This window comes from Xiphophorus couchianus, chromosome 21, assembly GCF_001444195.1.
Source record: "Xiphophorus couchianus chromosome 21, X_couchianus-1.0, whole genome shotgun sequence".
In the NCBI taxonomy this organism is placed as follows: Eukaryota; Metazoa; Chordata; class Actinopteri; order Cyprinodontiformes; family Poeciliidae; genus Xiphophorus; species Xiphophorus couchianus.
In genome coordinates this window covers 1981688-2006389 of record NC_040248.1, presented here as the reverse complement: position 1 = coordinate 2006389, position 24702 = coordinate 1981688, and the positions used below count along the sequence as shown (strand labels likewise).

General features: G+C 36.3%; 1 protein-coding gene and 1 pseudogene across 1 annotated transcript; one reads left to right on the top strand and one right to left on the bottom strand.

The window, feature by feature from the left end:
* Positions 1 to 1640: 1640 nt before the first annotated feature.
* LOC114136453 (CD276 antigen-like) lies at positions 1641 to 4771 on the bottom strand. Its single transcript, XM_028004461.1, has 5 exons — positions 4438 to 4771; positions 3164 to 3520; positions 2790 to 3053; positions 2161 to 2448; positions 1641 to 2058 (listed from the first exon to the last, which is right to left on the bottom strand). Exons 1-5 carry the CDS (start codon positions 4502 to 4504, stop codon positions 1934 to 1936), a joined length of 1101 nt encoding a protein of 366 aa, XP_027860262.1. The 5' UTR covers positions 4505 to 4771; the 3' UTR covers positions 1641 to 1933.
* Positions 4772 to 11188: 6417 nt separating this feature from the next.
* On the top strand, positions 11189 to 24255 carry LOC114137190 (uncharacterized; annotated as a pseudogene).
* Positions 24256 to 24702: the final 447 nt, after the last annotated feature.

Sequence of the window (24702 nt, the reverse complement as noted above, 5' to 3'; positions counted from 1 at the left end):
TGTGTGTGTGTGTGTGTGTGTGTGTGTGTGTGTGTGTGAGTAACGCATCTTCTCTAGCGAGGATCTTGGTGAGGAGCCAGGGCAGGCAAAACAGGTGGAGATCATCAGCCTCATCAAGGGTTGGGAATAAAGGAGCTGCAGATTCTTCAATCAGTGCTGGAGGATTAACGCTACCGGTAGTCTCTCTGGTTCTCGCTCTCGTTGTCTGCTAGCTTTAGCTTATGTTTAGTCTCTCAAGCTTTGCTACCAGAGTTTCATATCCTTGTGTTGCTGTCTTCAGGTTTCATCAAGGAGATTTCCTAGAAGGAGTTGTCCATCTGTTTTCACCCTCCAAGTCTCTCACCTGCGAAGAATCTGCCTGCCTGCTCCGCCCATTCCCAGCCATCATTTAACTCCATCTGGACCTTTGGCTCACATTACCCTCACCAAACTCCACACGGGTTTCAGGACAACCTTCCCCCACAGTTCACCAGAACCGTCATACGAGTAAGCAGTTCCTATTGCATCTAGATCAACTCACCTCTGACCACCAATAACACAGCTCTGTTCCAGGCGCCGCTGTTTGTGGATCACTTCCATTATCCAGAGACGCTACGTGGACTTGCCATTGTGTTCGATCTTTTGTTAATAAATCCCTTTTCCTAGACTTGGACTTGTTGAGTCTGCATGTGGGTCAAAAGATTAGAGTCGATCATGTCAAAAAGTGGCTTATCGGGTTTATTTTATTTTGGGAAACATTTAGTGTGAGGAATTGATGACCTTGCTCTATGTTTAAGTTTTTTTGATTATTTTGAGGTATTGGGGAGCGAAGGTTTTATTTTTCCAAGTTCTTATTAAAAGAAACTGTTCAGGTAGCTGGTTGTCTGGAGTTATTTATGTTACAACAAAGAAGTATATGGTAATTGGACGAGTAAGGAATTACTCGATATTGGTAAACCTGCGTGGTATCTACCAGAATTTAACGAACCCAAATAGCCACCCCACCAGTGAGTTTAAGTTCTTGTCCCAGTTACTAGCGGACAGAGCAGTGGGGTGCTACATTAACTTTAAATATGTTTATAAATAAATGTACAGTTGGATAGAATCTAATATTTAAGGATGATACCAGTCATTACAACATTATGACTCCCTTCAGACACAGTGATGAAGAAAACTGTTAAAAATAAAAGTTTATCATCTTATTCTCAGTTGATTAAAGTGAAACTGTGAAACTTCAACAAATGAAGCAACTTTTATATTTTGTCATTGATTTACTTATCTAAAAAAATCTATTATGTACGTCTTACTGTCTGTACATATAATTTGAATGCAGCACTTCATAACATGATGTTTTGTTTTCTGCACAGTTCCACATTTATGATGTAATGTGTTACATGAGTTATGAATAAATTGTTTATCCTGTTTTTGCTGTTGTCTTTAACTCTAAAGTTTCTCTCATTTATTCATCTTAAACAAGTCTGATGAATCCTACTGACATGGAAATTTCTGAAGCAAAATATTGTATAACGTAACAAGTTTTATTTTTTTTTTCTAAACAAACAAAAACCAACATCATGTATTTTGGTGATCAATGTTAGAAAGATGAAGGCATTTAAAATTTTAGTTGCTTTATTTAAAGAACAAAGTATTTATACAATAACAAAAAATTATGTAGAAATATTTCTACAGAAATGAACATCATGGCATTAATAAAGTTCTGAGAAAGTTTAGCTGGTTGGATATAAATTATATGTTTAGCTGCGCCCCCTGCTGGGCAGAAGTTAAACATACAGTAAAATCTTCATTTAGGAAAAAGATCTGAAATATATGCAAATGTGACAAAGAATTAAAAAACATGAACATTAATCTACATCAAAGCTCATGAATCATCTTGACGGGTAAAATGTGAGAATGGCATTAAAACAAAATCACTCTCTGAATGTGAATGAAAGGGTTAAAGCTGCAGAGCTTCACTTTCCTCCATTTTCTTCTTGTAGAACATTATGAATCCAGCTGCTGCTGCTGCAATCACAACACAAACCACCGTCCGTCTGATGAGTTCAGGAACCACCAGATTCTCTGGAACCAAACAAGTTCAGGAGTTTAGCTTAAAGACTCATTTGTAGTTTAGAATATGAGATTTTTACCATCTAATGAACCTTAAATCCTGAATCCTGTTACCTCCAGTCCTCCTCAGATAGAGGTGAGTTATAATCGTCTCCTCATCACCACTGAGCTCACAGCTGTAAACTCCCTCCTGATCTGAGGTCACATCCTGTAAGGTGAGGCTGCCGGACGCTGAAACATTCCTCACATGTTTCCTCCACTCCTCTGAGATGTTGGAGATGTTTCTGTCAGTCTTGGTCAGGATGATCTGACTGTGGTTGAACCTCCAGACCAAACTGGTTCCATAATAATCTGAAGAGTTGCAGCAGATTGTAACTTCAGCTCCTGAGAAATCCACAGAGGCTGAAATGGAAAACAAAAAGGTCAAAGTTACTGAGTTATTTTAGACTTAAAGTTTGAAACTTTAACAGCTTTTAGAGAGAAATTATCAGTGAAATCTTTAATAAATAAAATGTTGCACAAACATCAACAATAAAATCATCTGTAGAGCCATTAACTACAAATTTGATATAAACCAGGAACAATTTAAAAATGTTTCCATCAATAAATAATATTGAAAGATATTAAAGTATGATTTCATGAAGCAGCTTTTTGTAAATATTGCAGTAATCTGCATGTTTCATGTTGAGGTTTCAATTAAAAGTCAAATTAAGTTTATTAAATGGTATCAGAACTTTCTGGACCTGGAATATTTAAAGTTGCTCTCCTCTGGTTCCTCCTGGTTCTGATGGTGCAGCTGTAGATCCGATCAGAACCGTCTGGAACCGTCAGAGAGCTGCTGATGTCATAAAGCTTCTCCTCAGTCTGATGGACTGTGGTTCTGTTCTGCAGAGTCGTGTTGGATGGAGGCTCAGTGGACCAGGTGAGTTCAGGTTGAGGGTAGATCCCCTCTGAGCTGCAGGTGATCCTGTTTCCATCCTGATGGATTCTGATGTCAGAGACTGGAGCTGCAGACAATATGAGAAAATGAAGAATTATTAAGCAGAAGAAGGAACCAAAAAATAAAAACTCTCAAAATATGATTTGAATAAAATGTTTTTAAATAAAGATGTCCTACCTTCTACTGTAAGGTGAACAACAATTATATAATATATGGGAGGTAGATTTATTCCTAGTTTAGCTAATTTCAGATCACTGGGCTGCTTAGGTGTCACAGGAATACATTCATATCTTCCCTCATCATCAACCTTCACTCCTCTCAGCAGCAGGTCGCCGTTTCCTCTGGAGATCTGATCCTCAAACAGTGACGCTCTGGATCTGAAGCTCTCAGAGTATCTGATGTTACCCTGGTCATAAAGTACAATCTCAGACGGTGGATTTTTATACGACCAATGTACGGAATCAATCCTGTCATCGATCCGACATGGTAAAATGCAGTCCTGGTTGAGAACACAGGACTTGCTGGTCTCAGACTCTGAAATAATAAAAACAGATGAAAGTTGAGTTGAATGGTGCTGAGGAGGAAACCCAGATCCCTCTGAAGGATCATAGAAAAACCTGCCTGGAAACAAGATCTCAGCAAATAGTCTCCATGATCCAGATTATGTTCACTGAACCAAAAGTTCTGGTTCTGATAGGAAAACAGGGAGGAATCACTCTGATGTAGAAGGAGAATCATTTTTAAAAATCTGGTTTATTTATATTTCTGCTTAACAGTATAATGTAAAAATACTATATAACATTTCCAATGATTAATGAAAACATATTTCTTGACATTCCATCAATAAAACTCTTATTGATCAGTTTTCTGTTGCTCCTGCTGGTATTGATTATTTATCTTTAGTGATGAAATCCAAACCTCGGAGGCTCTTTGCCATCACCCTAATCTTTAGCTCCTTCATTTATCACCTTCTAGTTTGGATTATTGCTGCTCTGCTATAAAATATAAATATTACTGTGAGATAGAAAAAACTTGTTTGTAGAAATAAAATATTAGTTTTAACCTCAATCTATTATTAGTAATTCTGGATTTATCTGTGAAAGCACCAAATAAAAAAGTCTCATTTCTTGAATATGGCAAAAGAAAAAAAAATATAAAAATGTTTTTACTAAAATAGATTTCTGTGTTTTAATTTTCTAAACTTTCTCACAAACAACAAAATCATAATTTTCTGATTATTTGTCAGAGGGAGACATGTTGGTGAGTAAATTATCACTAAAATATGAGAGCAGAGATCACAGAGTTACTACTCTAACTTTCAATCAGGTTTCAACATTTCTTTATTATTAATATTTTCACTTCATTTCCTGTTTCATCCTCACTTTGAAAGCAATAATCTGTTAACATCTGAATGATAATAAAATAAAGGCAGCAATAAATGTTTTACTCACCTTCTTTAATATCAGCCCACACAAACGGTAAAAATAATAAAAACAAGAATCTCCTGGTTCTGATCATTTTACTGCTAATTATCAAATATTTGCTGCAAAACTATGAAGAAACAAATTATTGTTGAAACACTGAACTATATATAGATCCTGCTCCTCAGTTTTATTAATAATGTAAATTATTGTTAGAAAGTGTCTTTAATCCAGAATAACTCTGATGACATGTAGCTTCATTAATCTCAGAGTTTCTTCTGGTTGGAAGGAGGAAGTTTGTTCTGATAAATGTACTGATCAGCTTTCATGATAAAACCTCTGGAGGAGGAAGAAATGTTTTAGATTAGTTAGAGATGATGAGGAGTTTTCAACTGTCAGATCATTTCAGTAAATATTCATTAATAATCTGCATTATTTATCCTTGTGGATTTACTTAATAAACAGATGTATAGATAAATAATCACTCTGATTTTATCTATTAACTCTTAATTTCAAATAAAAATTAAGAGTTAATTTTTTCCCCCCAACATTTTCTTTTCTCTATCGCTCTTAAAAATAAGACCTCAGGCACATCAATCTGCTAATTTCTCTCCCCAAATTCACCATAAAATATATTTGAAAACTTGATAAAATTTTTGTTTCTGCAGAGCTGTAATTAGTTTATCATGTTTTAATTGAAAACCATATATTGACAAAATAAGCAACATTTTCCATTCAAAAATCCCCTTTTCCTGCTAAATCATGAATAAAAATTAGAACTCAAAAATAAAAATATTGATAGTTTTTAATCTGTTTTTCAGGTTTTTTAACCATCAGATCAGAGCAAAGTTTTATTCTATCCATTCATCTTTCCACAGCTTCAGGTACTTCTTTAGAAATGTGGCCTGTGGACGCTGACATTAGCATTAGCTGCTACAGTGTTAGCATTGAGATGCTATTTTAGTCTTGAACAGCTTTGCTGATAGGCTAACTCCTTTTAGCACAACTTGAACATAATAGTTGTTTCCAGCGTCCAATCAGATCGTTTCTAGAAGAGCCGTTGTCCTCCATCGCTGTTAGCAGACGCCGCTTGTGCGTCAGATTTACGGACGTACCAGAAACCAGAAACAAAAGCAAAGTTCCTGAATAAACAAAATGCAGCTCATAGTTATTAGAGGAATATATGAAATGTCCAGAAGCACAGAGATCAAATGTTGTGTTTTTAGCTCATTCTTATTCTCAGAATAGTCAGATTTAATATTTCTCTGATTTTCTGAACAAAGAATATTTTGATTATTTTAGCATAACTGCAACTTTATCTATTTATGTAATTTAAAAACTGTTGTGTAATTTATAACCTGCACATTAAAACAAGTTGAAAGTGAGACTCAGAGAATTTGACATTTCCTGAAATCTAACATGTTAAAATCATCTATAGATCTAATTAACGAGCCTGAGCCTAATCCACACACAACGACACTTTAACAGACAAACTGTGCTTTGTGCTAAACGTTAGCAAGCCAGAAAAATATCACATCACAGACACTTTTCCTCAGTCTCGTTTTCCTCCAGACAAAAACATGGAAGCTTTGATTGTTCTCCTTTTTTCCACTCCTGATTCCTCAGGAACAAACAAATTGGTTCGTTAAAATTATTCTGACCTTTCTGAATACGTGGTGGATAAATCTTTATTTATTACAGCAATTTACACCTTTCTATAGTTGCTAAGTAACTCTATCTCTGCATGTTTTTTCTTGTTAAAGGATAAATTTTAACAACCTGCAGCTCTGACTTCCTGCTGAAACCTCAAAGTTTTACAGATTCAGATCAGAGGAGTTTGGACCGCCTCTAATGACGCTGGTTCTACTGATAAACTGTCCTAACCCACAAATTGAACAGATTAAAGGAGCTTTTAGCTTTATATGAATTTCATCCAAGAAGTTTTATGTTGATTACAAACCAAATCATGCTGCATTTTGCAGCACTTTGTTTTTTTACAGGTTGCATTTCACTTTAACTGGATCTCAGTAAAAACACAAACATGGAACTTCATCAGCAACACATAAAAATAAAAACTGTTAGAAACATTTAAAAAAGTCTTTAATGTGATGCTGTCATGTTGCAGACAGAGAGGTCTGCTGTGTTTCCACAGAGCTGCTTGGTTCTCTGTCACTTCCTGTTTGACTGTGATTATCAAAGTTTCAGCTGGAAACTCTGAGGTTCACTCTGAGTTCATCTGGATCAGCAGAACCAGAACTTTAAGAACCGGACATCACTGCTCCAGGATCAGATCTCCATGGAAACGCCTTTCAGCTGCGACAGGAGAGAAGATTAATGATGAAGGAAGTTCATTTGTTAACCTGAAAACAGAAGCTAAGCTATTTATGCTACATGGTAGAAAATAATGTTAGCAACTAAAATTTGTGATATTTTCATTTTATGCTACTTTTGACATTTACTCTCTTAATCCTGAAAATTACTTCACTTATTTTAAATTAAAAATGTTAAAAAGTAGATCAGCTCAGCATCACAGAACAGATAAAACTGCAGCACAGCTCCATTTACAAATCTTTGTTGGATGCACATCAGCTTTTTAACCTTAAAATCTGTGAAAAAAAGCTTAAAGTAGCGTTTGGTTGTGCAACAATATCCCAGGCTTTGAACGTCTCACAGAGCTCTGATCAATCCGTCATCTGGACACGAAGAGAGGATGGACCAACTGCAGACCGGCCGACTCATGGAGCTCCACCTAAACTCATCGTCTGAAGCCTTTTGTTCTGCCTGATGCTGAAACGTGCTTGATGTGACTGAAACTGACTGGAGAATATTAATAAGAGAAACCTCAGGAAACGTACGGTAACTCTACAGGAGCTCTGAAAGCAAAACCTGTCAAACAGTGAAGAACTGAACCAACAATGTTCCTGTTAATGACGGCGTTAGCGGATCGATCTGAGATCTGAATTCAGGCCGTTGCATTTAGCTTTTCTGTTTTCTGTTAGTTTTTGATAGGGATCTGTGTTGTACTGCTGGGGGCCAGACCCATTCTGGAGGAACACAGATGCTAAGCTAACGTCTGGTCCCCCGTCTCAGACTTCAGATATACAGAGTGGACCTGAAGGACCAGGTGGTTCTGTTACAGTAGAACATGCTGCAGTGGTCCAGTTCCTGCCTGAAGCTCAGAAACTTCAGTTCAAAATTACTGAGCCGTCGTGACCTTGAGGAGACGAGGCCTCTGGTAAGCAATCTCAGCTCCCAGTAGATGTTGAGGGTTGAGGAAGAGGAGTGGGGATGAAGCCACACCAGCTCTGCTTCCAGCTGGGGTCCTGGGACCCAGCGGCTCATCGGGTCGTTTTGGAACAATGTTGCTGCTCACGTTGTTCTCTACAAATGAGGATCCACAGAAAAAGCTGGTGGATGCATTGGACTCGCACTGGGTGTCGATCAGGACATGAATGTGATTCTTTTAATCTTTATTGAGCAGATCGAGCAGTTGTACAGAAGAAAAGGAGAGATTAAAATAAGGTGTGTTTGTCTAAACTTCAACAGCATTAAGCACATTTTAATTCACCTATTGGGTAATTATCAGTTACAAATTGCAGCAGCGACACCTGCTGGCCATAAACTGACTTCACGCTCATTAACTATCATCAAATGATAACTGGAAGCGTTTACTCAGATGAAATGACTTAAAGTCATATTTACCAGGCATACCAAGGCAGAAACAAATACTAATAACAGCACATAGAAACAGAAGTAAAATAACCAAAATATTTCACTAATTACACAACATGTGCTCATGGGTGGAAAGCTTTATATAGCATGCTAATAACAGTTTAATAAATATCAACACAACACAAGAAGAAACTACCTTAGTACAATGAATAGTAAAGAATTACTTTATAAGTCAGTAACGCACATCAACAACATGTGAAACCATTGGCACCACTCAGGAACACATTTCTCTGGAGCTTCTAATGTGGCAACAACTCACCACCAGGTGGCGCCCTTACTCTCCTCAGGTTCAAACAGCACCATGCAGCATCATGACATGTTGATGCGCAGCAGCAAACCTGAGCCTTTATAACTGAGTCAGATACTTTCATCCTGTTTGTACTGAACAAACAATTCATTCATTTCATGACTATTAAAACTTTGGACATAAATTTTGGTTTCTGGGTCATTTTGGGAGGCAGCTGTGTTGATCTGGTCTCATACCTGTTGTTGATGTTTGGAGGTGAAGTTTCCATTTTAGGCTGGTCTAAGATTTAAAGTTAATGATAATTATAACATTATGATTCCCTTAACAGTGATGAAGAAAACTGTTAAGAAATATTTTCCATTTTATTCCCAGTGGACTAAAGTGATGCAGTTAACCCTCAACAGCTGAAACCAAATTTATATTTGAAATCATCAATGATCCAACCCTAAATACTCATTTATAGTGAATGTTTGGAGTTTGCAATCATTGATGATTTCAAACTCATCAATTGATGATTGATGATTTAGCATATGTGTATACACATACACATAGTATGCGTATGGCTGGCACAGAACTATGCCAGCCATAGTTCTGTTAGGAATGTTTTCTTAAAGTTAAAATAAAACTGTAGATCTGAATCAAAGCGATTTGACTGGATCTGGAAGATAATTTTCTTTGGTTTTATATTTATATACCAAACTGAGCTGCACTGAACTGCACTATTTCATTTTGTGAACCAAATATTAATTTCAGTCAAATTAATATTTGGCAGGTTGAGAAATATTTCACAGCTAAACTTAATCTGACAAAAGACCAATTTTATTTTTTTATGTTAATGACCATTTCAGTTGTTAACTATTCCATATTTATGATGTGATCTGTTATTGTTCCATCACTTTTAAATTAAATGTTTCTCCTCTGAGTTTGCTGATGTTGTTGAATCTAAAGTTTCCCTCATTTATTCATAACAGGAGAAAGATTTATATTTCTGTTTCAATAAAAATATATGAAATAATTTTTGTAGCAAAATAATGAACGTTTTATAATTTTATAACCGCATGTCTTTTTATGATTCATGTTACATTGTTAGAAAAATGAGACATTTAAATTTTTAGTTGGTTTATTGAAGAACAAAATTTATGTAACATAAGAAATAATTTTAAAAAATCTTCAGAGATAAACATTTTATTGATACATTTATGAGAAACTGGTAGAATATAAAGAATATATTTAGCTGCGCCCCCTGCTGGGCAGGAGATGAAACTATAAAATCATCATATTTAGGAAAAAAACAACAAATATTTACAAATGTGAGAAACAACAAAAGAACATGAATAACTAATTGTTTTGTTAAACTACATCAAAGCTCATATATCAGCTATTTATGTAATAAAATTGATTTTCTACAGAAATAAACATTTTATTGATAAAGTTCTGAGAAAGTTTAGCTGGTAGAATATAAAGAATATATTTAGCTGCGCCCCCTGCTGGGCAGGAGATGAAATCATCATAAAAATAAAAACAGAAATGTCTCCAAACATGAGAATCACCTGAAGAACATGAAGAGCTGATCATTTTGTGAAACTACATCAAAGCTCATGAATCATCTTGACGGGTAAAATGTGAGAATGGCATTAAAACAAAACCACTCTCTGAATGTGAATGAAAGGGTTAAAGCTGCAGAGCTTCACTTTCCTCCATTTTCTTCTTGTAGAACATTATGAATCCAGCTGCTGCTGCTGCAATCACAACACAAACCACCGTCCGTCTGATGAGTTCAGGAACCACCAGATTCTCTGGAACCAAACAAGTTCAGGAGTTTAGCTTGTAGTTTAGAATATCAGATTTTTACCATCTAATGAACCGTAACTATTATACATGTGGATTTATTAAAATATTAAAATATCAGCTCTTTACTCAAATCTTCAGTTAAGTTCATGTAAGTTTTTCTTAAACCAGTGCAACCTCATCATTATGTAAGGTAGGTTAGCTCAGCTGGGAGCGGTGTGCTAATAAAGCAGAGGTCATGGGTTCAATCCCCACACCGGCCAAACGTCTTTCAGACAATCAACACTTCAAAATAGGAATAGGCTGCAAAGTATACCTTTATGCATGTTGAGTTTGAATATTAGCACTTTTGTCAAGATTACCTAAGTTTTTCTTAAATCTATGAAAGCTTAACAATGTCTATGGCTGGATAGCTCAGCTGGTTAGAGTGTGTTGCTAATAAAGCAGAGGTCATGGGTTCAATCCCCATACTGGCCAGTAGAAATCTAAAGTTGTAAGAAAATTAACACTTCATAATTATTCATTTTATTAGTTTGATTATATGTAGTTTTTAATAGCTTTAGTTTAACACAAAACACAAAAACAAAGAATCTATAATCTTTATATGTTGTACTGTTGTATCGGCAGAAGGCACAGATCTGGGAAGTGTGGGAGGCCCTTCTGTATCAAATAGAGAAAGAAATAATAGAAAGTTGGCCACTCTGAGGTAAAAAACAGAAAAGCTACCAGTCCAGGGTGGGTGTGCCGACGTCTGAGTTTGCAACAAAATGGATTTAAGCTGAATCCAACTTATTGGATTCAGTCATTCTGGGCTTTATTTTTTAAAACATTTGTAGAGTAATAAACATGTTTTTTTCCTGGAAATCCAGGATAAAACACAGTAAAACATGTTTTGTTTTTTTGTGAAAACAAAACATATTTTACTGTCAACATGCAAAACCAAGTCAGTGAGAGATTCAGGAAATCTGACTCCTGATTGGTACTTGAACCACAGACTGTTTTCATTCCTTTCAGGTCTCAACATGTTTCACTAAAGGAAGAACAGAAACTAGAACAGATGATAAAGTTTTAGAAATCGTCTGCTTCACACAAAATGCAGCGGAAACATTCTGGAGTGAAAAACTTTGTGATTCTTGTGATCACAAAGTATTTTTGCTCAACTTTCTCCTCAGCAGGTGAGTGTTTTCAGTTCTGCTTCCAGTTTTAGATGAGTTTGATCCTCAGTGAAGGATTAAGGTGTTTCAGCTGCCCGGCGCCATGTGGCTGCAGTGGTAAACAGAACGTATCTGGACCTTCCCTACATGTGTTTATTACATTTTATTTAAATGCAAACATCGTTCGTTCGTCAGAGATATTCTATTTATTTGGTGAAGTTATTTTAGCTGAGATTCTTTCTTTGTTTTTAGAGATTTAAGAGGGCAAATAAACTCACACATTTAGCACCAACAGCAGTTTTTATTCATGATCTGATTCACTTCAGTCAAACTGAATAGATCATGATTTCATTCTGATGTTGATCTTTACTGTCTTACAGATACAGACGTGTCCTGTCTCTACATGCAGAGCTGCATCCTCCCCTGTACTTTAACAAATGGAGATGAATTAGTTCTCCACTGGTTTTATACAGGAAGAAACCTAAATGTTCACTCCTTCTACCAAAACCAAGACCAGCTGGGGGACCAGAACCAGCTCTATAGAAACAGAACCTTCCTATTCAAAGACCAGTTTCCCAGAAATAACCTCTCACTTCTAATAACGGGAGTGAAGCCTCAGGATGAAGGCAGATATAAATGTTTCAGGAGCTCCACCAAAGGATTCAGGGAGACAAATATTAACCTCAACATTGATGGTAGGTTAAACTGAATTTAACTAGCAGAATTTAATGCTTTAATTCATCTGCTTCTGTTTCTAATGAATTGAATGTTATTTTCCTTTTTGACCTGAATGACTGAAATAAATGAACCTTTTGGTCAGATTCAGATTTACTGAGATGAAATGCTGATGCTAAGATGGAGATCCAAATGTTAAACACTGCAAAAATACTAAATTGTACCAAGTGTTTTTGTCTAATCTTAGTAGAGCTGAAATAAAACAAAACAAAATGACAAGTAACTTTCCAGCAAGATAGGAGCTTTTTTAAGTCAATAAAAACTTAATAATAAAATCAAACCAAAAATACTTGGATAGATTTTGTGTTTTTGCAGTGCAGCTGCATTATTTACTGAAAGTATCTTCATCCATTGAGATGCAAGGAAAAAGGCTGATGAGGTTCAATCAAATGTTTCTCCTGCAGCTCCAGTCTCTGACATCAGAATCCATCAGGATGGAAACAGGATCACCTGCAGCTCAGAGGGGATCTACCCTCAACCTGAACTCACCTGGTCCACTGAGCCTCCATCCAACACGACTCTGCAGAACAGAACCACAGTCCATCAGACTGAGGAGAAGCTTTATGACATCAGCAGCTCTCTGACGGTTCCAGATGAAAATCCAGGTTTGTCCTACAGCTGCACCATCAGAACCAGGAGCAACAGGAAGAAATTTACTGTGAAGCAACTATGTGAGTATTTACTTTCTTTGGTCATGAAGCTTCTTGTTAACTTTAATTTTAGATGAAGATTACTTTATAAAACTTTACCAGAATCCTTTCATGGTATCAAAACATGCAGCGATGAGCTGGATTAAAACCTTTCACTCTAAACTTTCTTCTACAACCTGTTTGCTTCCTTCCAGCAGTGACCAGCGCCCCCTACAGGACAACAACCATCCACTGCTCTGACTCCAGCTGGTCTGCAGCCAGCCTGGTCTGGAGGTTCAACAATCAGAGCATCCTGAGTCAGACGGAGCCCAGCGTCTCCCCCAGAGTCTCAGAGGCCTGGAGGAAACATGTGAAGGACGTGTCAAGGTCAGGAAGCCTCACCTTACAGGATATGACATCACAGCAGGAGGGGGTCTACACCTGCCAACTCAGCAACCAAGACGAGACGATTATTACAAGGACCTCTGTGAGGATAAACCAAGGTGAGGTCAAAGGTCATGATATTCTGAATGACAGAAAACTACAAACATTAACTTTTTAATAAAAAATATTAATTCAGTAAAACTTTCCTGTTTTGTATTTCAGAGAGTCATAACGGCATCATCATTGCTGTGGTTGTTGTTGTTTTGATCATTTTGATTATCATTGCAGCAAAAATCTTTTATAAGAAATACTGGAAAAACGGTAAAATAACAAATTGATTGATTTCTGTATTTCAATAATTTTATTATTAACTTTATTTTTTCATCTCCACAGCAGGAGGAGCTCAAGCTGCACAGTGAGTAAAGATTTTACACATTCATGACCAGATGATGGACAGTTCTTGTCCTAAAAATGTTTTCAGGCTAAAACTCATAAAATTAAGGTGAATTTTTGGAAACCTGATATTGATCAGAGAATAATTTTAATATTTTGATCTTGAATTTCACAGAGACGTTGAACTTCAGAATCGTGAAAGTTCACATGAAGCTGCAGCTGAATGAAAACTCTGCAGTCCTGGATTTCAATAAGTGACGTTTTGGTAAAAATAAATTATTTTTGACAATATAATTGTCTCTTTTTTTGTGATTAATCTAATAAGGAGCAATGAGAGAAGCTACATGGCTCACAATAAAAATACAGATTTAGTATTTTGGACAGAACAATCCTGACGTTTCCTGTCAAAGGAACGAGCTGCACAGTGGAGCAGTGGGTAGAACTGCTGCCTCACAGCAGGAAGGTTCCAGGTTTGAGTCCTGAGTCTTTATGCATCAAGTCAGTATGGTTTAATAACTGCTCTGTGTGTGTGTGTGTGTGTGTGTGGATGTGGGTGGGTGTGTGTGTGTGTGTGTGTGTGTGTGTGTAGGGGGGGGGGGGGGGTGTTGGTGTGTGTGTGTGTGTGTGTGTGTGTGGTTGTGTGTGTGTGTGTGTGTGTGGATGTGGGTGGGGGTGTGTGTGTGTGTGTGTGTGGTTGTGTGTGTGTGTGTGTGTGTGTGTGGTTGTGTGTGTGTGTGTGTGTGTGTGTGGTTGCTTGTCCTGTGATGAACTGCCAACCTAACACCAAAGTTTTCTTTATATCATGTCAATTAAAGCATTATGGTTTAAGAAGGAAAACCTAATATGTTTTATATTTTTAAAACATTTAAATATCGGAAACTCGTGAGTAAAATAAATTCTCAGCTCAGACTTGGTTTACAATGTTGCATTAAATTCACTAATTCAATTTATACACAAAACCACAATTAACGTTTTGTTGCCACAAGGTTAATTTAGCTGATTTTACTCCTGTCTGTTTGAAGAGGAAAATAAAAACTTCCACAGCGCTCCGATGTAAAGATGCAAAATAAAAATTTATTCCACAGTTTTGCTTTATCCTTTACAAGAGCAGCTGAATCCTAGAAAACCTCCACAAACATCTTTGTAAAATCTATTTGAAGTTTATAGAATTTGTTCAATTATATTTTTTCCTGAAATGTTGTGATTATTTTCTCATTAATGTGTTTTTAATATGGATTTATTTTGTCCTGTGACTGAAGATTTGATGAATGTTTTCCTTATTTTACAAGAAATGATCAACTCTGGAGGAAAGATCTGTCACATCAAAGATTGTTTGAAGTTTAAATGCAAAAGTTGGAAATATTTTTGCTTTATTATCCTGTACTTGTAATATAATATGTGTCTTTTAATAAATAATTTTTCTTCATCTCTGCTGTTTTATTCACAGCAATAAAAATAAAATTTTCAGTTTGATTTTGAAGTACAGGCAGCAGAATATAACTAACATGATCTAAATGTTTAAATCATTTTCCTTTTTCAAATGAACTTTAAAACATTTACATTTATTCTTCTATCAACCAAACCTTAGGAACACATTTCTACTACAGTTCAGTGATTCATTTATCAAAAAAAGACCAAACTTTGTTTTCTGCTCAGTTTGGAGCAGAAAACAAAGTTTCACTGAAGCAGCTCCAGGATTTACACTTTCAATCAAACAGATCATCTTTTTACGCTGCAGGATTTTCTTACTGCAACACAGTTTCAATCTGGAGAGACTCATGTAACCCAGGGTACAAACTGATCTTAATCCTGCCTTTGGTGCTCCATTGGTTAGAGTGACAGTCAGTCACAGTGCATTCAGCCAATCACTGCATCTTGAATCAGGCCTGCTCCAGCTTTCCCAGTCAGCTGTGAGGTGGAGAGCTGGAGACAAAGGAGCCACAGGTTTGTTCTTCCAAACAATTAGTTTATCTCTTTGTTTATTATGCACTTTTAAAACTCACAATATAAAAAATCATGTAGATCTGAACATCCAGTGAGTTTGGAGCCATGAAGTTGTCATGAACTGAACTATTTATGGAATTGGTGAGTAGTGAACACAAATGTTTGTTTGGTAGCCAATGCTAATTGTTTGATCATCAATTGTAGCTTCTTAAATTCAATATGTGTTTAAGATAATGAGATGAATGCTGATATCTTTAATTTGTCTGAAAGATTAGATTGTGGATATAATTGCATTTATTTCTGTATATAATAACTGAAACAAGTCTAGTTAACCAGCAGGCTGGTAATTTACTGGTCCTGTTTACTCCAATACAGGCCAGGTGACCCTGTTAGGGTTAAAGGATGGTGAGTTTCTGACCACTGGCTGGAGCCAAGAGAACCAGTTACTCCATACTGGTCTGGTAGGATTCTGATGGTCCATAACATTTCCCCTCCGTCTCATTACCTAGACACACAATCCATTATTCATCTCTTTTCTGGTGGAAACAAATTGCGCTTGGACATTTTTCATCTTAAATAACTGGACAATTAAAACATGGACTTTTAAATGTGTGTCGGTCAGACAATGTGCTGACCAGTGGGGAAAGTTAGGACTTTGTGCACATTTATACAGAAGATCTACTGCAGTACTGTATGTATATATATATATATATATATATATATATTGTATTTATTTATTTTTTTGGTTTCCATGTATGTTTGTGTCTTGTGGTGTTCACTTAAGTTTTTTCTTTAAAATACATAATATTGAAAGCAGTTATTCTTTTGTATCGTTTTATTGATTACTGACAACAGCTCCAGTAGATGAATCTAGTCTTCTGGTGTTATGTGCCATCTAGTCCCTTAACTACATTAAGTAGTGCTACACTCAGACGAGAAAGACAGAGAATAAAAAGGTTTAAAGAGTTAAAGTTCTTTGGCGCTCGGCCCGGCTGAGGACATGGAGCTGTGACTTCCAACAAGCTCAGATCAGCATTCCTCATGCTGGTTAGGAATGTCGATGGTGGAGAAGGGGAGGAGGCGGGTTGAGCGCGGCTGGAAATGGATGCCATGGATGGAGGTTCTTATCAGCGGGAGCTCAGTCAGTGATCGGTCGGTGATTGGTCGTGACGTGGCTTGGAACGAGTCGCACCGATTGGATGATGCAAGTGAGGCTGGAGAATGTTCCGGTTTGAATTTAAGGCCCAGGCTTCGTTTTACTACCAACCAGGCTTGATGTCCAAACAGGAACTGGAACCAAAAGAAACGAGAGAACAGATGAAGAAAAGTCAGGAACTGGTTTCATATCTGATTTTACCCTGAAGATCCGTTTGTTCATCAGATCAACATGTTGAAGCTGGAAATTCAGGAGAAGTTTTGTTTTGATTTGGTTTATTGTTTTTCTCACTAAAAGGAAATGTCTGCAGCTGCACACTGAAAAAAATGACTTCTGGTTATTATTCCAATTTTACAACAAATTATTACGTTAGCTTCTTTATTTTAAAATGGCACTTTATATTTATTGTTACTTTGAATTAGATTGTAATCTTAAAAAGACAAGCAAACTTCATCTATCATACCAAGTATCTTGCACTATTTTAATAAACTTCTAATTTAACAAATGCGTGTAAAATGTAATTAGGTAACAGGAGTGAACCTTCATGTCCAACAAAGTTTTATTTGCAAAGTAAAAGTACATTTTGTGTAAATGTGCAAGTAAAATATAAAAACATCTTATTACTGAGTAAAATTAATTAAATTAAAACTGCAAAGAATTTCTAAGTGCAAAGTAAATTCACTTCAAATTAACTGGAGCAATAATTTTTAATGTTCATCTTATGGAGTAACTTATTCAATAATGTATCAAAAGTTAAGATTTATTGAATTAAATCATTGCATTTAGTTTTTAGATTCAGCTAATCAAAATAAATCTGTTTTAAAATGTAACTTAACAGACCAAATAAAGAGTTTATGAGTTGAGATGTTTCTGGTGTTTGCAGAGCGACGGAGTAACGAGCGTCACGCAGCAGATGATTGTTGACACAACTCCAGTTTGTCCTCTATGGCTCCCATAAGGGAAAATTACATGCAAACATATCATATATTTGATATTGATCAGGAAAAACCAGTCCTCCAGAGACAAACTGTCTCTTCCCGTTGAATCTGGTCCATTTCTCCCAATCAGGTCTTTGTGTCGGATGAAATGTAGCAGGAAAATGTTGAGCTGCTCCGGATTTCTGCTGATTCTGCTGTTTCTGGGTCTGTGGGCCGTTTCCACTGGAGGTCAGTCAAAGTTTCACTGACGGAGGATAAATGTCATACAGATTATTAGAATAGTTCAACATCATGTTCTTTATTACTATTAAAGTGACGTGTGATCTAAGCTGGAAATATATTTTTTAGTTAAATGTCCAAATGAGTTTTCTGAGATATAAACTGAACTTAATCTAAATTTGTGACAAAAACAGGAACAACAGATTTTATTTTAATGTTTGTTTATATTATTTTACTGTTTATTAATTTTACCCTGTCTAAGTTATTGTGTAATAATCTGGGGCAATAATTACAAATCTACACTACAGGCATCGACAAAGAGCAATATCAATAATCGATAAGGTCGGATATTTAGAAAACACCAACAGATTATTTGTAAAATCTAAGTTGTTAAAATTAATTTTCATAGTAAAGCCACAGAAAACTCTAATTCTTCACAAAGCCAGAAATAAACAATTACCAGAAAATATTCAGGAGTTGTTTAATATGAAGGAGAATTTTTATTGGTTAAGAATTAAATCATGTTAAAATATTTAAATTCAGAATTACTAGAAAAGCTTCTGTGTATCAGTAAAGATGTGGATAATTTAACATGAACTGTTTATCATATGAACATCTGATTATTGCTGGATATAATATATAATAATAGTAGTAAAATATTGTTGGTGTTTTTTATTTATGCTAGTTTTGTTTTTTGGTGAAATAATAATTGTTTATCCACTGAAACTAAAATTAAATAGATTTTATAAAATACAGATTTAAATGTTTTATGTCTGAATTTTACATGTAATAAATGTAATTTTATGTAAGAGGTTAAGAATTGGGAGCATAAAAGTTTTTACTTCCACACTCAAATGAATATATAAAAATAAACGTTTTGACGTTATGTAAGTATTTTATGTACATATTCAAAACATAAACAAACATTTGACTTATTACTGTCAGACCATGTTTAGTTCTTATTACTGTATTGATGAACCTGAATTAACTTCATTTTTAGTTAAAACCTGATATTATTTATTTTCTTACAGCAGCTCTGCTTCCCTCTGGGAATAAAATCTTCCCAGTCGTGTCCAAACGTTCAGTTCATGAAAAAAAAAATCTTCAACTTAGAATTAATTCTGCACCAAAATTAAATATTTTTATTAAAAATGTCCTGCTTAACAATAAACAAAGCATGCATTTATTTTTTAAATAAAGTAGCCAGGTTTATTTTGTTAGCAGGACAGCTTTGTGTCTTTCTTAAATTGCAGTTGGGACCGAATCAAATCAGTCCAGGAGCCAGAATTGGCCCCCAACCCACACTTTGGACAACCCTGATCTAAACTACAAGTAAAATTATAAAAATTTTATTTTTCCCTACAGAAATACAGCCAACATGTTGCACATTTATATTTAATCTCCTCATTATATCATGAACAGATAAAAAAATAATTTTATTAATATGTTTATTATAATAACAGACCTTTGATTTTAAATGGGTTCTAACTTTAGACGTCTTGGTAGCTCCATATAAAACAACAATCAGGTTATTCTGTATGTTTAATCACTATTAATCACTATTCGTCATGTCAGAATAAATAATCATCAGTTCTGGAGTAAATATGATCATTGATCAGTTTCAGACGGTTATTGTTTCAGAACCGCCTCGGTTCGTTTCCAGAACAGATGAAATATCATCCTAAAGTCAGACATGCAACCAGTAAGAAAAGATTAAACACATTAAAATGAAACTGATGCTCTATTTAAGATTTGATTAAAAATGTCTTATTCTTCCCAAACTTATGAGGTGATTCTTGAAACCAGCAGGTTATTTTCTCAGCCCTTCCTGGAACCTGAAGGTTCCTTTCAGGTGCTTAAAGATTCATTTCTCAGAACTCACTGGTTACTTCCTGAAACTTTTCTTTGTTTGAATTTCTCAGAGACTTACGACCTTCTGAAACCTGCATCTTGTTTGCTCAAAGATTAATTTGCCACTTTAACTTAAGTGCTGGAAACTTTGGAACTCGAAACATTTCATTTCATTGTGAAGCTCATATTTTTCACTCAAAGTCACAAGTTACTGTTCAGAAATTACAAGTTACCTTTCATTCTGGAACTTACCTCTGCAGTAGCATTTCAGAACTTACAGATTACTTGATCAAATTTACTGGATCTTATGCTTGAAATCAGATTTTCACAGAAACTTTGAGATTAAACTCCTGCTTCAGGTTCAAAATTATTTCTACAAGCTAACCGAGGTTAGCATTCTGGGAAAGCCCCAGTTTGACTTCCTTAAATGAAGACACACATGTGAGTGTATTTTCTGGTACAGTTAGATCAGATCAGATCAAATTCATTTCTGTAGGACATTTTTAAACAACCACAACTGAAAAACATACGATCCAAGTTATGTAGTTTAAAGGCTGTTTTACCAAATATCATGAAAATGTCTGAACTATGAAGAACATTAAAATTAATCTCTTCTTGCTCTGAACATAGAGATAATTTAGCAAACTGACCAAAGGAACAAGAAGGTTTTAATTTGATTTAATGTTTTTTATACAGTATATTAAAAGAAATACATTTGTTTACTTTTTCATATTTTTATTCAGAATTCTTCATTATTATTCTTGTCAATGAATTATTCTAATGGTTTATGCTGAATGTAATTAATTTTCTTCATTTTATTGTTATTAACATATTAATATCTGATGTATCTAATATTTTATGTGCATTAATTCAGCATGTTTTTGCTCTTCTGCAGTTCTGCTCCTATTTAACTTCAAAAACTCAAAAGTATTTTTTGTTTAGTTTCTACATTAAATATCTTGAACTCTTGAAATAAAACAAACCTAAAAAAAGATAAATAATCTTTTTATTTATCTTGGGGAAAATACTTTTACAGTGAAACTAATAGTTTTTCATCAACATTTAGGTTTTTATTTCTCCTGTTTGTTGCTTTAAATGTTTTGTCATATTTTAAGTGAACTAAGATATTTACACTAGAAACTAGACAAAACACTTGGTAGGATTTTGTGTTTTTGCAGTGCAGATAATGTTTTTCTGTGTATTTAAAAGTTTTGACGTGTTTTAAGTTGTGATTTTTTTGTTTTTCTATCATTTATTTGCTTTGTTTTGTTCTGTAAAGTCCTTTCTGTTGCCGTTACCTTGTAGAGTTTTTGCTTTATGTCTCCATGTTTGTTTCAGACGTGGATGTTTCCTGTGTCTACATGAAGAGCTGCGTCCTGCCGTGTCGCTTCCACAGCAGCGGTGAGATCCACATCCACTGGGTTCAGCTGAAGGCCCGGCCGGTTCCGGTCCGCTCATTTCACAGCGATCAGAGCCAGCAGGGTCAGCAGGACCAGCAGGACCAGCAGGACCAGCAGGGCCAGCAGGACCAGCAGGACCAGCAGGGTCAGCAGGACCAGCAGGACCAGAGCTTCAGAGACAGAGCGTCTCTGTTCTGGGATCAGATCTCCAGAGGAAACGCCTCTCTGCTGCTGAGAGAGGTCAAAGTTCAGGACGAGGGCCGATATGAGTGCGTCACCAACAGCTCTGCTGCTAACAGTCACTCATTCATCAACCTGATGGTGGACGGTAGGAGAAACACAAACTGCTGCAGGAATCAGCGACGTTTACAGATCCTCACTTTTCCTTTTCTCTCTCAGCTCCAGTCACTGAGCTAAAACTCGAAGAGACGGGGAACAGGATGAGCTGCAGCTCAGAGGGGATCTACCCCAGTCCGGAGCACAGCTGGGCCTTTAAGGCTTCGTCCAATACCAGCGTCCAGAGCGCCATCAGAGTGAGCCGGACCGCAGAGCAGCGTTACGACATCAACAGCTCCCTGACGCTGTCGGAGGGCGTTTCCTTCCTGACCGTCAGCTGCAGCTTCAGCACCAGGAGGAGCAGCAGGAGGCTGACCGTCTTCACACCAGGCAGGGCAGGATCAACCTGACTGCAAAAACACCAAATATTAACAAGGATTTATGTCTGAAATAAGGCAAAAAATAACTCACAAGTATATTTTCAGCAAGATACAGCAGCTTGTTTAAGTGAATAATTCTTTAATATTGAATTTTTAAAAGTACTAGTTCCACTTGCAGATTGTTTCACCTAGAACTCGGGGAAAATGTCTTGTAATAATCTGTCAGTGGAACAAGTCCTTTTTAATCAGTATTAAAGAAGACAAAACTAACCTGCAGGTACATTTTCATAAGATATTTGCACTAAAACTAGATAAAAATACATTGAAATATTTTTACTGTGTCATTTTGAACACCTGATGAGAGATTATTTTATTTATTTATTTTTTCCAATATGCGTTACATCCTGGTTTTAGTTTCTGTCAGCGTGCCGGAAGCGGAAGTGACCATCAACTGCTCGGCCTGGAACCTGACCGTGACGCGGCTCGTCTGGAGGTTCAACCGCAGCCGGATCCTCCTGAGCTGGAACCGGACAGGAACCACGCTCCAGGCCGGCGGCCACAGCGTGGCGGCGGCCTGGAGGAAACACGCTCCAGGCCGTGGCGGCGTCAGGCAGCCTCACGCTGCGGGGTTTGACCGCGCAGCAGGAGGGCCTGTACAGCTGCGAGATCAGCAACGCGGAGGAGGCGGCGATCAGCGGCACGATGCTGACCATACAGAAACACCCGGGTACGAAGCCAACCTGGCAACAACCCAACCTGGCAACCCACGGAAACAGAATCATCTTAAAAATAGTGAATAAAACAAACTGAGAGAATTAATGAGAATCACAGTAAATCTTCTCTGAACCAAAAGGTCAAAATAGTTCACACAGGCTCAGATGTTTACATACACCCCCACTAATATCTGATGATACTTCAAAAACCTTCCAATTAAATGGAATACATTTGATTTATTTAGTAAATTCAGTTAAGTGAAGTTAACTGGAATCAGATTGAAATGAAGCGAATTTAACTAAATTGACTTGAACTGAATTTAATTCAAATATATGGAATTCAGTTAATTGAATTTAACTGAATTAAATTAATTTGAATTAAATTAATTTGAGTAAATCAAATCAAAATGACCTGAATAGTTTATCTGACAGGATTTATGCTGAAAATCCTCCAAATTCAAACTTTTCATCTGCAGTAACTTAATAGGAAATCAAACAGCAGCGTCATATAATATGAATATAATATGAATATAATATGAATATAATATACAAACAGCAATTAAAATGTAAATATAACCAGCAGACTGGCTGAGGTCACTAATCAAACTGAATAATGTGCAAACAAAGGAGGAAAATGCTAAAAATACCAACATATAGAAAAATATGAAATAAATGTTCAGATGAGAAAATGTGAATGTTTCATATTTATGATGCAGATAAAGATATTTCTGTTATGGCATCAATCCAGTTCCATATTTGTCATGGCAATGATGAGGGTATGTAAACTTTTGACCACAAATGGTTCTTCTGTGACAGAGTGTCTTTGGTCAGAGCTTTCCTTCAAATCGCTGTAATACTGACTGCTACAGCCTTTGAAGAAGCTTGTATTTAGAGCTAAAGCTTTTATTCTGAAAGGATTTGTGGTGATTTGGTTCCAGGTTCCTCCTGGGTTGCTGCTGTTGCTGCTGTTGCTGCTGTTGCTTTATTGACAGGAACAGCTGCCTTCCTGCTGCTGCGCTTCCTGAAGGAACAAAGGTCATTTCACTCATCATGACCCCAACATGCTGTGATGTCAGATACAATGATCGACATTTATTGTACTTATTTTAATAACTAGAACAGAAACGTGGGAATATGTAAGAATCGTGATGCTGAAGTCAGTTTAAGTTTAAAATAGCATCTAATTTGTCTCCCACCCTTCAGGACATCCTGACGTCCTGACGTTCCTCCTGCTGCTCTGAGGAGGAAAACATTTCGTCTCCATCTGGGAGGTAAAACCCATCGGCTGGTTGAGCAAAACGACTCTGCAGAAAAACTTTAGCACCAAAACCAGCCGGAGAACAAAGATCTCTGGGATTTAAAACGTGACGACAGACTGACTGATCATCCTTCTGTCTGCTCCAGAACTCAACGGTTCCCTTTAGATTTAAGTTTTTATTTTCTTTCTGTAAATAAACTTTTGGATGAAACAAAGACAACCTGAGAACCACAGAACCTGAGAACCACAGAACCTGAGAACCACAGAACCTGAGAACCACAGAACCTGAGAACCACAGAACCTGAGCTCCAACTGCTTTTACAAAAGATGTTAAACAAACTGGAACATTGAGAGTTAATCAGAAAGATTCAGCCGCCTGTTCAGTCAAAACTGATTTCATTTCATATAAACTGATCATTTTAAAAGGTAAAAATGTTTCAAATGTTGACAAAAATCTGAGAAAAGAAAAGAAGAAAATCTTACAGTGTATTTTTTTTTGTTGAGTTTCTGGTGCAAACATTTTTTAAGACTTGAAATCAGGAACAGAATAACTTTTATTATCATTGTGCATGAAAGGAAGCAAAATGAAACTTAAAAAATAGCAACTAAAGAAACGTGTCAAACAGTTTAATAATAATAGAGACGTATATCTCAATAAATATAAAAAACAGTAGAAACAACTGGGATGTTAAAGAAAAATAAATCAGGTTTTAGACAAATTATCAATAATTGTCAATAATTCCTTAATCTTGATGAAAAAGTATTTGTTACAAGTTTATTTTTGATATTTTTAATATTAAAATATCAACAATTTTGATCCATTTTCTAACATCTTGACCCCTAATGAGGTCAGGAGGTTCTGCTGCTGGTTCTGGGTGAGAGGCGGGGTCACCTGGACAGGTCACCAGTCTGTCGCCGGGCAACACAGAGACATACAGGACACAGAACCATGCGCACACACACACACACACCCCTAGGGAGAATTTAGGGAGACCAATTAACCTGACAGTTATGTTTTTGGACCGGAGAACCCGGAGAGATCCCAGCATCCACAGGGAGAACATGCAGACTCCATGCAGAAAGACCCCGGGTCGGGAA